This window comes from Triticum urartu, chromosome 2 (genome assembly GCF_003073215.2).
Source record: "Triticum urartu cultivar G1812 chromosome 2, Tu2.1, whole genome shotgun sequence".
Classification (NCBI taxonomy): Eukaryota; Viridiplantae; Streptophyta; class Magnoliopsida; order Poales; family Poaceae; genus Triticum; species Triticum urartu.
The window spans coordinates 80,043,473-80,054,448 of NC_053023.1; the positions used below are offsets into that span (position 1 = coordinate 80,043,473).

The following is a 10,976-nucleotide window of genomic DNA, read 5'->3' on the forward strand; positions in this document are numbered from 1 at the left end:
GAAACAAATCAACGTCTTACTTTAGGAGAGGGATTCAAACGAGTCAAGTCGTGAGAGTCTCACAGATCTCGCACATCCAGGCCACAGGTTGAGGCCTTTCTGCCCACTCCACCCAGCAGCACAGCTCAGCAGAGGCCCGGTCCGAAACGGCAAAAATCCCCTCCTCCGGCGGCGAGCTTTTTTATGGTACCCTATATTGCTAGAAGAAGGGAGCAGTACCCTTCAAAAAAAAAGAAAAAGAAGGGAGCAGTATATATCTAATCTCACCGTTGATTTCTCGAGGGTAGTTTAGACCCTAATTTTCACATTAAAACTCTTCGTTTGTATCTATTAAGAGAAAACGCCGCCGCCTAGCAATCTCACCTCACGCCACGGCTCCAAGCAGTCACGCTTCACCTCAATCCCAACTCGTCGTCCCCGCGCGCCCAGCCAGCCGTTCAACTCCCCTCGGCCCCCTTGCTGCGGCCGCTGCCGCTGCCACTGCGTTAGTTGCCTCCGTCCAATCGCCATGCTTCTCTTGTAGACCTTGCAAGCTCGCACATATCGGTGACCTTGAGGCAGGCCTCGACATCCGCTGCCTTCTTATGGATTAGAAGTTCAGTTATCCATGATTGGGTATATCCGTATATGTGGTATGCTTGCATCATAAAATTTTCTTGCAGGTGCTAACTGCCGCTCCTAGGAAATAACCGAGCATCACTCGATTGCCAACAGACTGAACTAATATACTTTACAACTTAAAACCTGAATTTGCGTTGGACATGGACAACTCTACGAAGGTGAATACTAAACTATCCGTGAGCACCTGTCGCCTACATACTGCTGCCTGGGAGCCGAGGCGGGGGATGATGTATTTCTGTATGGCCTTCTCTTCGACGGCGGCAAGCTCTTCAGCGGCGTCCGGTGTTTTTGCCACCACCGCCATGAATCAGGCCACGATGAGCAGCCTAAGCCAGCTCTCCTCACATACGGCCAGGCGATGAAGAGGAGGACGGGTAGGAGACGTCAGGTGAGACCTGCTCCAAGCCACCGAGCGTCTGGTTGACGAGCACGAGTTGATCGAGGAAGGGACGGGAGATGGGCCCGCGGAGATGCATGTGTGCGACGGCGGAACAGAATGAGAGGGAGAACGAGTGGGTCGCAACAATCCATCGGATGAGCTGAAAATATCTTCCCAAATTGCCCTTGGATCTCGTATACTGCTCGGGTTAAACAACCAGTGCACGCTGTATACACCCCTTTGGGACGTTAGATCTTCAGGAATAAAAGGCCAATATTCATTTCAGGGTACCATAAAAGAGCTCCCGGCAGAACCACCCCCACCGGCTGCGCGACCCCGCGTCGCTCGCCGGCGTTGACTCCCACGCCCTGCCGACCCACCAACCAGCGCCACCAAGCCACCGCGAGCTCCTCCCCTCCGCCGCGCCCAAATGCCGCCGCCCGCCGCCCCCGTCGCCACCACCGGCTCCAGGCGCGCCGTCTACCTCCTCCTCGCAGCGCTCGCGGCGGCCCCCTTCCTCCTCCTCCTCTTCTTCAACGGCGGCGCCTCCCCGTCCGCGCTCTGCCGCTCCTCCCCCGCCCCCCGCCGCATCCCGTACCCGTCCGTCCTCTGGTCCCGCGTGCCGCCCCTCCCGGGGCTCCCCTCCTCCCCGCTCCCCGACCTCCGCGCCTCCCACTGGATCGTCTTCTCCGCGTCGCCCCACCACCAGCGCCACCGCCCGCTGGCCGCCGCCCCCGGCTGGCAGCTCCTCGCCGTCGCGGACGAGGCCACCCCGCCCGGCTGGTCCCACCCGGGCGCCGCGCTGCTCACCCTCGCCGACCAGGCCCGCCTCGGCTTCCGCTCCGTCGAGTTCCTCCCCGCCCGCGGCCACGCCCGCAAGGCCGCCGCGTACCTCTTCGCCGTGCAGCGCGGCGCGCGCGTCGTCTACGATGCCGACGCCCGCAACGCCGTGACCGGCAACAACCTCACCAGGCACTTCGATGTCGATCTGGACCAGCGCCAGGGGGGCGGCTCCGTTCTGCTGCAGTACAGCCACGCCGATCCCAACCGCACGGTGGTGAACCCGTACGTGCACTTCGGGCAGCCGTCGGTCTGGCCGCGGGGGCTGCCGCTGGAGAAGGCCGGGGAGGTGGGCGCCGAGGAATTCTACACGATGGTGTACGGCGGTGGGCAGTTCATACAGCAGGGGCTGTGCAATGGCCTTCCAGATGTTGACGCTGTGTTCTACCTCACACGAAAGTCACTGGAAATGGAGGCTTTCGATGTTCAGTTTGATGCAGACGCACCCAAGGTAGCATTGCCACAGGGCGTGATGGCGCCAGTCAACTCACTGAACACAATGTTCCATGCACCGGCGTTCTGGGGTCTTGCATTGCCGGTCTCGGTGAGTCCGATGGCGTCCGATGTTATCCGTGGGTATTGGGCGCAGAGGATACTATGGGAGATTGGGGGCCAACTAGTTGTGTACCCACCGACTGTGCATCGCACTGATAATGTGCATGCTCATCCATTCGACGAGGAGAAGGATATCCATGTCAATGTAGGGAGGCTGATAAATTTCCTGATGGAGTGGCGGTCGACGAAACCGACACTCTTTGAGCGGATTCTTGATTTGAGTTATGCGATGACGGAGGAGGGTTTCTGGTGGGAGAAGGATTTGCATTTCATGGCTGCGTGGCTGCAAGATCTGGTCGCTGTCGGGTACAGGCAGCCAAGGTTGATGTCATTGGAGATCGACCGCCCGAGAGCGGCCATTGGTCATGGGGATAAGCAGGAGTTTGTCCCCAAGAAGCAGCCTTCTGTCCATCTTGGGGTTGAGGAGATTGGGGAAGTAAGCACTGAGATTGGCAATCTCATAAAATGGAGGAAGCACTTTGGTGATGTTGTGCTTATAGTGCATTGCACCGGACCTGTGGACCGGACTGCACTAGAGTGGAGGCTTCTTTATGGCCGGATATTCCGGGCAGTGGTTATTCTTTCAGAGCATGGCAATTCAGATCTTGCTGTCGAATCCAGCAACTTTGCACATGCATACAAGTGAGTTCAATCAGCTTGATCTGTAACCTTGCAATTTTCTTCATGTTTCCATAAATCCTACTGTTGCTTCATCCAGTGAGGCTTCATTTGCTTGGATACCAAAATTGTAGAATTGATTAACCACTTACTGATAAGTTCCCATCACAGGTACTTGCCCAAGGTGTTTGATCGGTTTGCAGGCGCTGAAGGATTTGTATTCCTTCAGGATCATATGGTCCTAAATTATTGGAACCTATTGGATGCTGATAAATCCAAGCTCTGGATAACCAACAAGGTGCGTACCCTTTTCCTGGTTTGTGAAATTTGTGAATTATAGAACATTCAAATATTCTGATCTGTCAAAACTAACTTCTCTGGTTCTCACCAGGTGAAGGAATCATGGTCCGATGTCCCTCTACCCGGAAATAACAATGAATGGTTTATGAACCAAGGAAATATGGTAAAAAAGGCGGTTGACAGTTTTCCAGTTCACCATCAAGCCAATTACAAAAGAAGCATAGGTGAAGATAAGATAATTCATTGCAGCAGTGAGATATTCTACATACCTCGACGGTACACCGGTGACTTCTCCTACCTCGTTAAAGTTATCGGAAACCTAGATATCCATCACACCATTGGAGTCCCCATGTTGTTCCTTGCAATGGATGTACCGAGCAATTTTGAACCCAAAGCTTTGGGAAAACTTGCTTATCGGACAAACTTGCCATCAGATACCACTTTCTCGGCGATATATACTCCTGAAGCACATGCTGTGTACCCTATGAAGGTTGAGAATGAAATTGATTTTGTAAAACTAATCAGAGTCATGGCTTCAGGAGATCCTTTTCTTCTGGAGTTGGTCTGATCCAGGAGACTAGAGTCCACTAAAATTGTATAATTTGGGTTGGGAAGGGGAAACAAAACCACGATCGTTAAAGTTATTGTTTTGTTCCTCTTCATCCTCCCTTTCAGTTGTAAGTTCAATTTAACAAGAGACTTTTACCTTATCAGTAGTCTCACATGATCACATTAACACCATTGTTTCCTAGTGTGAAATCTTTACCTATTGGACTGTTGCAGTTCAATGTAAAGATAACAATGAAGAATGCTAAACTTCAAATGTTATTTTGTTAAAACAGTTAAAAATGACACTCCATTCTCTGTTACTATATCTGTAGATGAACATGTGACAGCAAAGTACCAATATTCCCCAAAAAGGAACTTCTACTCATGCTTCCTTTTTACATTCACAACGAACCACCCTCTTTGTTAAAGGTCTGTATTGCATGTTACAACTTTTATAAATCACAAATTATACAAGTTTCAACTCAGCAAGGCAGAAGAATTTCTTCTTGGTCAAATGCTGGAACTGGTTGATCAGTGAAATGAGTTCACCGGTCAATTCCTTCGATCTTGTCTTCAACCTCCGAGTAGAGCTCCCTGAGCCTTTCCAAGTTATCCTCTGATGTCTCCCAGTAGCCTCTGCCATTTGCTTCTAGGAAGGTTTGAAGCAGCTTCCTGAACGAATTGGGATTTGTGTCCATCAGCCTCTTCCTCATCTCTTCATCTTCGATGAATGTGGTGTTTGCTTCCTCGTAAACCCAGTTGTCCACCTGCCCGGATGTTGCACTCCATCCAACAGTATTCGTCAGCCGCTTCTCGATCTCTCTAACTCCCTCATAGCCACTCTTCATCATCCCCTCGTACCACCTAGGGTTCAGTAGCTTTGTCCTTGCATCAAGACGCACCGTCTCCGACAATGTCCGCACCTGTGCATTTGCTGTGGTTGTGTCTGCTATGTACGATGAAGGTGCCCGCCCATCCTTCCGCAGCCCTTGCACCAGCTTCGTCGGGTCTGAGTCGAAGTAGTGGCTGACATCTGTCAGTGAGATCTCCGAGGAGTCCAGGTTTTGGAATGTGGCATCTGCTGTTGCTAGAGCAAGCTCAAACGTCTTGCGTTTCTCTAGCATGCCTACCCCTGGAGCATCACTGTCGAATGCAAAAGATTTGCGGCTCAGGTACATGTCCTGGAGCTGCTTCTCATCTGTCCATGATGCATTCTCCACTGCTAAGTTCACATTCGACGAATAAGAGCCTGATGCATTTGAGAAGATCCTTGTTGCCGCCTCTCTTACCGAGACACCGAGCTCCTCTGCCTGCTCCTGGGCATGCTTGCGCACATAGTTCATCTCAATTGGCTCATCTAGTTCAGCAACCATCTTTACTGCCCGGTCCAGCAGATTCATCTGCATTGGTCAGATGTGTAACATTAGTGCATGAGTTAAGTGATGAATAATTTAGTTATCTGCAAAATATACAAATCAAATGCAGAGGCGGTATTAGTTCGTACCTGGTTGATGAAAAGATCTCTGAACACACCCGAGCAGTTGACGACGACATCAATCCTAGGGCGTCCAAGCTCCTCAATGCTGACGGGCTCCACACGGTTGACACGGCCAAGCCCATCAGTAACCGGCTCCACACCAAGCATCCACATCACCTGGGCCAGCGACTCGCCGTAGGTCTTGATGTTGTCGGTGCCCCACAAGACAAGTGCAATTGTCTCAGGATACTTGCCACCATTGTCAGCCTTTTGCCGCTCCAGCAGACGTTCCACAACAATCTTGGCACTCTTCATGGCAGCTGCAGTCGGGATAGACTGCGGGTCGAGAGCATGGATGTTCTTCCCTGTTGGGAGAACCTTCGGGTTACGGATGGGATCACCACCAGGGCCTGGCTCAACATAGCTTCCCTCAAGGGCAGTCTTCAAGGCTCCCAGCTCATTGTCTGCCACAATCAGCTTCAGGCACTCTCCCAAGAATCCAAACAAGGTCCTCAGCTTATCTCTGTCCGCCCTGATGAACTTGGTTTGGGACAGGTACTCCACCCATGGCTCTGAGAGACTAAAGCCAAGGATGGAACTGAGTTTGTTTGTAACATCAACAACTTGCCCTTTGCTGTTTGTGCTCTTCTCAACAAAGGCACTTACGGCACCTCGTGAAGCTTCAGTGATCTGCTTCAGGAGTTCAACATCAGCCAGTATGCCCTTGTCACTACCCCTGTAGACATCTTCAATGGTCCTGCCCACCGTCGCAGCAAGAATGCCGGGCAGCGAGAATATGTTCTCCTCTGGGCGGTCAAGAGCAGCTATGTTCACCAATGTGGCCACAGCTTCGACGGCAGTTGGTGGCTCACCTATCACATGCAGACCACATGGCAGTAGCCGTGACTCTATCTCCATGAGCTTTCCATACACCTTCCCGACGACGAGGTCACGCTCATTGGCTGGGAGCTCCTCGCCTTCATCGGGCAAGTCAACATCCTTGTCCAGGTTACACTGTTTTGCAGTGCTGATGATTGAGCTCACAATCTGGTTGCCACGGCCCGTGTCCTTGAGAGACTGGTAAGAGGCGATGAGCTCTGACAGCTGCTTCAGCCCCTTGTACAGACCGGCATTCTCAGCTGGTGGTGTCAGGTAGCTTATAGTGTTTGCATAGCTTCGGCGCTTGGCCACTGTTGCCTCTGAAGGGTTGTTTGCTGCATAGTAGTAGATGTTGGGGATGTTACCAATCAGACTATCAGGGAAGCATGCATCACTCATCCCAACTTGTTTCCCGGGCATGAACTCAAGGGACCCGTGTGTGCCGAAGTGCAGCACAGCATCTGCCTTGAAGATCTTCTCAACAAAAGTGTAGTATGCTGCAAACCCATGGTGAGGGCTGGCAGACTTTGAGAACAGAAGCCGCATTGGGTCACCTTCATAGCCAAAAGTGGGCTGCACTCCGATGAAGATGTTGCCATACTGCTTCCCATAGACAAGGAGGTTCTCACCATCAGAGTTGAGATGCCCAGGTGGCTTGCCCCAGTTCTCCTCCAGCATGTTGGCGTAGGGGGTGAGTGCTTGGTACTCCCGCACATTCATGCGGTAAACAACATTGAGGTTGGGGCTGTTGAACTGGGCCTCCTTATCATGAATAACCTCCTCAATGAGTTCTTCAGGTGTCTCTGGAAGGCCCTCGACATTGTAGCCATCCTTCTTGAGGTCCTTGAGGACAGAATAGATGGAGCTGAAGACATTCAGGTATGCTGCAGTGCCAACATTGCCCTTGTCTGGTGGGAAGCTGAAAACGGTGATGGCTAGTTTCTTGTCCATCTACAACAAACAAGTAAAAAAGGTAATTAATTTATGGTTTAGTTTTTGCAAACCTGTGCATACAAGAACCGAGAAACATGTATAATGTTTTCGGCCATGAGGAGTTTCACTACCCCAAAAATTAATTATCAGGAATTTGACATGAAAGTGGAAAGTAGATCACATAACTGAAGTTTAAGATTCCGCAGTGAAGTATTAAATTTTGTCCTCACATGATCTTTTGTTTCATTTTGAAGGAGTAAGTAGAAGTTCAGTCAGTTAGCATTTGCTAGCTTAACCTTGCGACGTGCTGTTACTATTCATTGAACTTTGACTTGATGATAGATAGGCATAATCAGGATGCACTGGACTTTTCATCATTTATTTAACATCTCATTCTCATAGCAGATTAGCAGGCTTACGGCGTTGATATACACAACAAACTGTTCAGTGGGTGAATGGTTCAAGATACAAGAGTTAATCGATCAACTGAGCGAGTAGTTTCAGTTTTCAGCATGACAGTTACGTTAGTTGAGCTAACATTTTGATTAGTTTGTCTGTTCCTAAGGGGACTCAAATTTTCTTAAAACATTTTTTTTGACATTCAATTTTTTTCTTAAACATGGTTGAAGGTTTGATGCACAAATTGAATAAGCAGTCCCAGTTTTCAGCTTGACAGTAAACTAGTTGTAGTTGAGCTAATATGTCGATGAGTTCATCTATTTACACCTCAAGAAGAGATGGGCGTCAGAACTCAGAAGTACCTATAAGCTAGCTTTTGCTCCTTAGCATTGACAGTACAATATGGACAACAGCCGTGTGGATCGATGTGAGATGCATACCTTAGTTTTCCTCTTGAGTTCTGCCCATCTGATTGCTCTGGTGCAGAGCTGCTCCACCCTCTTGTGCAATGCATGCGACTTCCCTGCATCAAACACAAGAAACAGCATTCCCAGTTCAGCTCAAAGTACATTGATCAAGCAAATCAGAGCAACAGGCCAATGAGTTATAATGGGATGTAGAAGTGGCTTGCCTGATCTCGGGTCCCGGCCGGCGAACACGATGGGCTCCATGCCGCCGTCGAGCTCCGGAAGCGCGACCTGCAGCGCGACCTGGATGGGGTGAAGGCCCAAGGTGCTGTTGAGCCACTCCTCCGTGGTCTGGAACACGAGCGGCAGCGCGACGATGTAGGGCACGTCGAGCTTCATCAGCGACGCGATGGCCTTGGGGTGGTCCTGCCTGGCCGGCCCGCCGACGAGCGCGAACCCGGTGAGCGACACCACGGCGTTCACGAACGGCTTCTTGGTGATTGGGTCGACGAGGTAGCGCTCGATGGGGCCCGAGAAGTCGAGCCCGCCGGCGAAGATGGGGATGACCTTGGCGCCCCTGGCCTCGAGCTCCATGATCACGGCGACGTAGTGGCCGTCGTCGCCGGTGACAATGTGGCTCCGCTGGAGGACGAGGCCGATGACGGGCGCCTCGGGGTTCTTGAGCCTGTCGTTGGCGTCGCGGCGGGTGCCGTACCAGTTGAGGTACTCCTTGACGTCGTCGAACATGGCGGGCGCGAGCGGGTGCCAGATGCCGGTGTCGAGGAAGAGCACGGGGTCGCTGTACTTGATGTCGGCGCCCTTGAGCGCCGGCACGTAGGAGACGGCGATCATCTTGAGGAAGTTCTGGAGGTTGTCCGGCGAGCCGCCGAGCCAGAACTGGAGGCTGAGGATGTAGAGGCGCGCGTCCTGCGCCTTGTCGGAGGGCAGGTACTTGAGCACCTTGGGCAGCGTGCGCACCAGCTTGAGCATGCTGTCGGCGAAGCCGCTCGAGTCCTTCTTGTTGCGCTTGAAGAGCTGGAAGAAGGGGCTCTTGGACTGGCCCAGCTGCGCCATGCTGAAGGACCCCAGCTTGTTGAGCCGCATCACCTCCGGCATGGACGGGAAGACGAGCACGGCGTCCATCCGGTCCCGGTGCGCCGCCACGGCGTCCCGCACCTTGAGCGCCAGCTCCTCCACGAAGATGAGCGAGCCGATGAAGACGTTGGCGGCGGCCACGTCGTCGCAGAAGGCGGCGTACGTGTCCGCGTCCCGCAGCTCCTCCACCAGGTACCCCACCACCTCGAACTCGGCGGCGCGGCGCGGGTCGGCGTTGAGCTGCATCACCGCCGCGGTGACCGAGGACTGGTACTGCGCCTCCAGCACGACGTAGACCACCCTGACCCGCGGCAGGCCGCGCTCCGCCGGCACCACGCGGCGCACGTCCGGGTTGGTCTGCGTGAACAGCCCGTTCCCGGCCACGGCGCACCGTATCGTCGCCGCCGCCGCGCGCCGCCCCCGCCGGCCGGCGAGCAGGAACGAGTGCAGCGGCGCGGGCGCGCGCGCCTTCTTCCGCGCCCCGGTGGCCGTGGCGAACGGCGCGGACACCAGCGACGACATCTTTATCCCCTCCCGGATAAAATAATACGGGCCCTCACACCCCCCCAAGCCAATAAAAAACTACCACTAGGAGTGTATGTTATTCAACAATGGAGCGGCAATCCGACTGAGAGGGTGGCTCTCCGTTCTTGGATTCTGTTGTCGTGTCCCTCTGAGGCAGGGGAGGAGGAGGAGGAGGAGGCGAGGAGCGAGCTGGGGAGTGTGCCAGCTCGGGAATGTATAGGTTTGTTGGCAAGTATGGAGGGTGGCCGGCAAGCGGCGGCCGGGGCATCCGGTGGCGGGAGGCGGCACACGTTGGCGGGTGACGGGGCGGTGGGGGCGCGGGGGTGAGAAAAGCGGATCGCGATCGGGGCTGCGCGCGCTGCGATTGGCCGCGCCGGATTCCCTGGGCGCGCCCCGCCGGGGGATGCCGATGAGGCGGGCGGATAGCCCGCGGTCGCTGTTCGCGGCCTGCGCGTGGCACACACCCCGGCCGCAAAGGGCACCCCCCAACCTCCTGCCTTCCCGTGCGTGGGTCGCCGCGTTGGCGGATTCCGTTTCTCCTTCCTTTGTTTTTCCGATCTTGGGCCGTGCATTCTCGTTTGATGCTCTCCAGTTTGGTGGTGCCCGTCCGTCCGTGTGTGTGATGTTTGTGGGGCCTTTTGCTTTGTGGTTCGTGGAAGGGGTTCGTTTGCTGGTTTGCTGGGCCTGATGGTCCGAAGCTCTGGACGACGCGTCCGTGAGGCATGGGGACAAGGGTTGTGATCTCTGCCTTTCTGCCGTGGGAATGGGATTGTTGCCCTGCAGCTGCAGCCGCATGGTGGCCAGGGGTTTCGGTTTTTGGCGGCTCTCGTGTTATGAATCTTAGTCGACGTCAGCCACGCATGGCCGCAGGTTGTGCCTTTTCTTCGATTGTTGGCGATATTCTAAGGTCTCTGCCAAGATTTTCATGCTGCATTGCGGTTTAGGGTGGTAGATGAAACGTGCCAAGTGTCCCGAGCCTTGCCTTTCTTCGGTCGGTTGTGTCTTTAGGTGAAGGTATAAGCATGGGAGGATATAACCTGCACCAATCTCTACGATTTGCGACCTGAGAGCAGGGTAAGAGTCGATACCCTATCTGATCCGTACAAAACTGTTAGTGATCCATGCTGCATACCAGTATATCTATTGCACAGATTTTTACTGGACCATTTGAGCTCGGGATTAGAAGGACACTTTCGTGCATGAACACTCCAAAAAGCTCGTGATAACTACCACCGTTTCACCAGCGAATAACTCTGTGGTTCCCCGTCGAAAAAAAGAAAACTCTGTGGTTCTAGAAGGGTCCAGTGATGCGTACGCAGCGAGTGCAGACAAATGCTCTCGACAGGTTGACTGATGGGCTTGCTATTGAGGAATTCTTTCTTTTCATCGTTGGGCCCCG

At 53.5% G+C, this 10,976-nt stretch overlaps 2 protein-coding genes across 2 annotated transcripts; one reads left to right on the top strand and one right to left on the bottom strand.

Moving 5' to 3' along the window:
• Window positions 1-1,260: 1,260 nt before the first annotated feature.
• Window positions 1,261-4,023, top strand: LOC125535964 (probable glycosyltransferase STELLO1). The gene is made up of 3 exons (XM_048699045.1): window positions 1,261-3,037; window positions 3,185-3,311; window positions 3,405-4,023. Exons 1-3 carry the CDS (start codon window positions 1,431-1,433, stop codon window positions 3,879-3,881), a joined length of 2,211 nt encoding a protein of 736 aa, XP_048555002.1. The 5' UTR covers window positions 1,261-1,430; the 3' UTR covers window positions 3,882-4,023.
• Window positions 4,024-4,222: 199 nt separating this feature from the next.
• LOC125535963 (magnesium-chelatase subunit ChlH, chloroplastic) lies at window positions 4,223-9,796 on the bottom strand. Its single transcript, XM_048699044.1, has 4 exons — window positions 8,182-9,796; window positions 7,991-8,073; window positions 5,367-7,169; window positions 4,223-5,262 (listed from the first exon to the last, which is right to left on the bottom strand). The coding sequence occupies exons 1-4, from the start codon at window positions 9,572-9,574 to the stop codon at window positions 4,408-4,410; spliced, it is 4,134 nt and encodes a 1,377-aa protein (XP_048555001.1). The 5' UTR covers window positions 9,575-9,796; the 3' UTR covers window positions 4,223-4,407.
• Between the last annotated feature and the right edge of the window lie 1,180 nt (window positions 9,797-10,976).

What these genes read in the sequence shown, in the direction of transcription:
- LOC125535964 (XM_048699045.1), top strand. Translation starts at nt 1,431, where the DNA reads ATGCCGCCGCCCGCCGCCCCCGTCGCCACCACCGGCTCCAGGCGCGCC. An exon ending in AACTTTGCACATGCATACAA is followed by an intron (nt 3,038 to 3,184) that starts GTGAGTTCAATC and finishes TTCCCATCACAG; the next exon opens with GTACTTGCCCAAGGTGTTTG. An exon ending in AGCTCTGGATAACCAACAAG is followed by an intron (nt 3,312 to 3,404) that starts GTGCGTACCCTT and finishes GGTTCTCACCAG; the next exon opens with GTGAAGGAATCATGGTCCGA.
- LOC125535963 (XM_048699044.1), bottom strand. Translation starts at nt 9,574, where the DNA reads ATGTCGTCGCTGGTGTCCGCGCCGTTCGCCACGGCCACCGGGGCGCGG. An exon ending in CGGCCGGGACCCGAGATCAG is followed by an intron (nt 8,074 to 8,181) that starts GCAAGCCACTTC and finishes TGTTTGATGCAG; the next exon opens with GGAAGTCGCATGCATTGCAC. An exon ending in AACTCAAGAGGAAAACTAAG is followed by an intron (nt 7,170 to 7,990) that starts GTATGCATCTCA and finishes TGTTTGTTGTAG; the next exon opens with ATGGACAAGAAACTAGCCAT.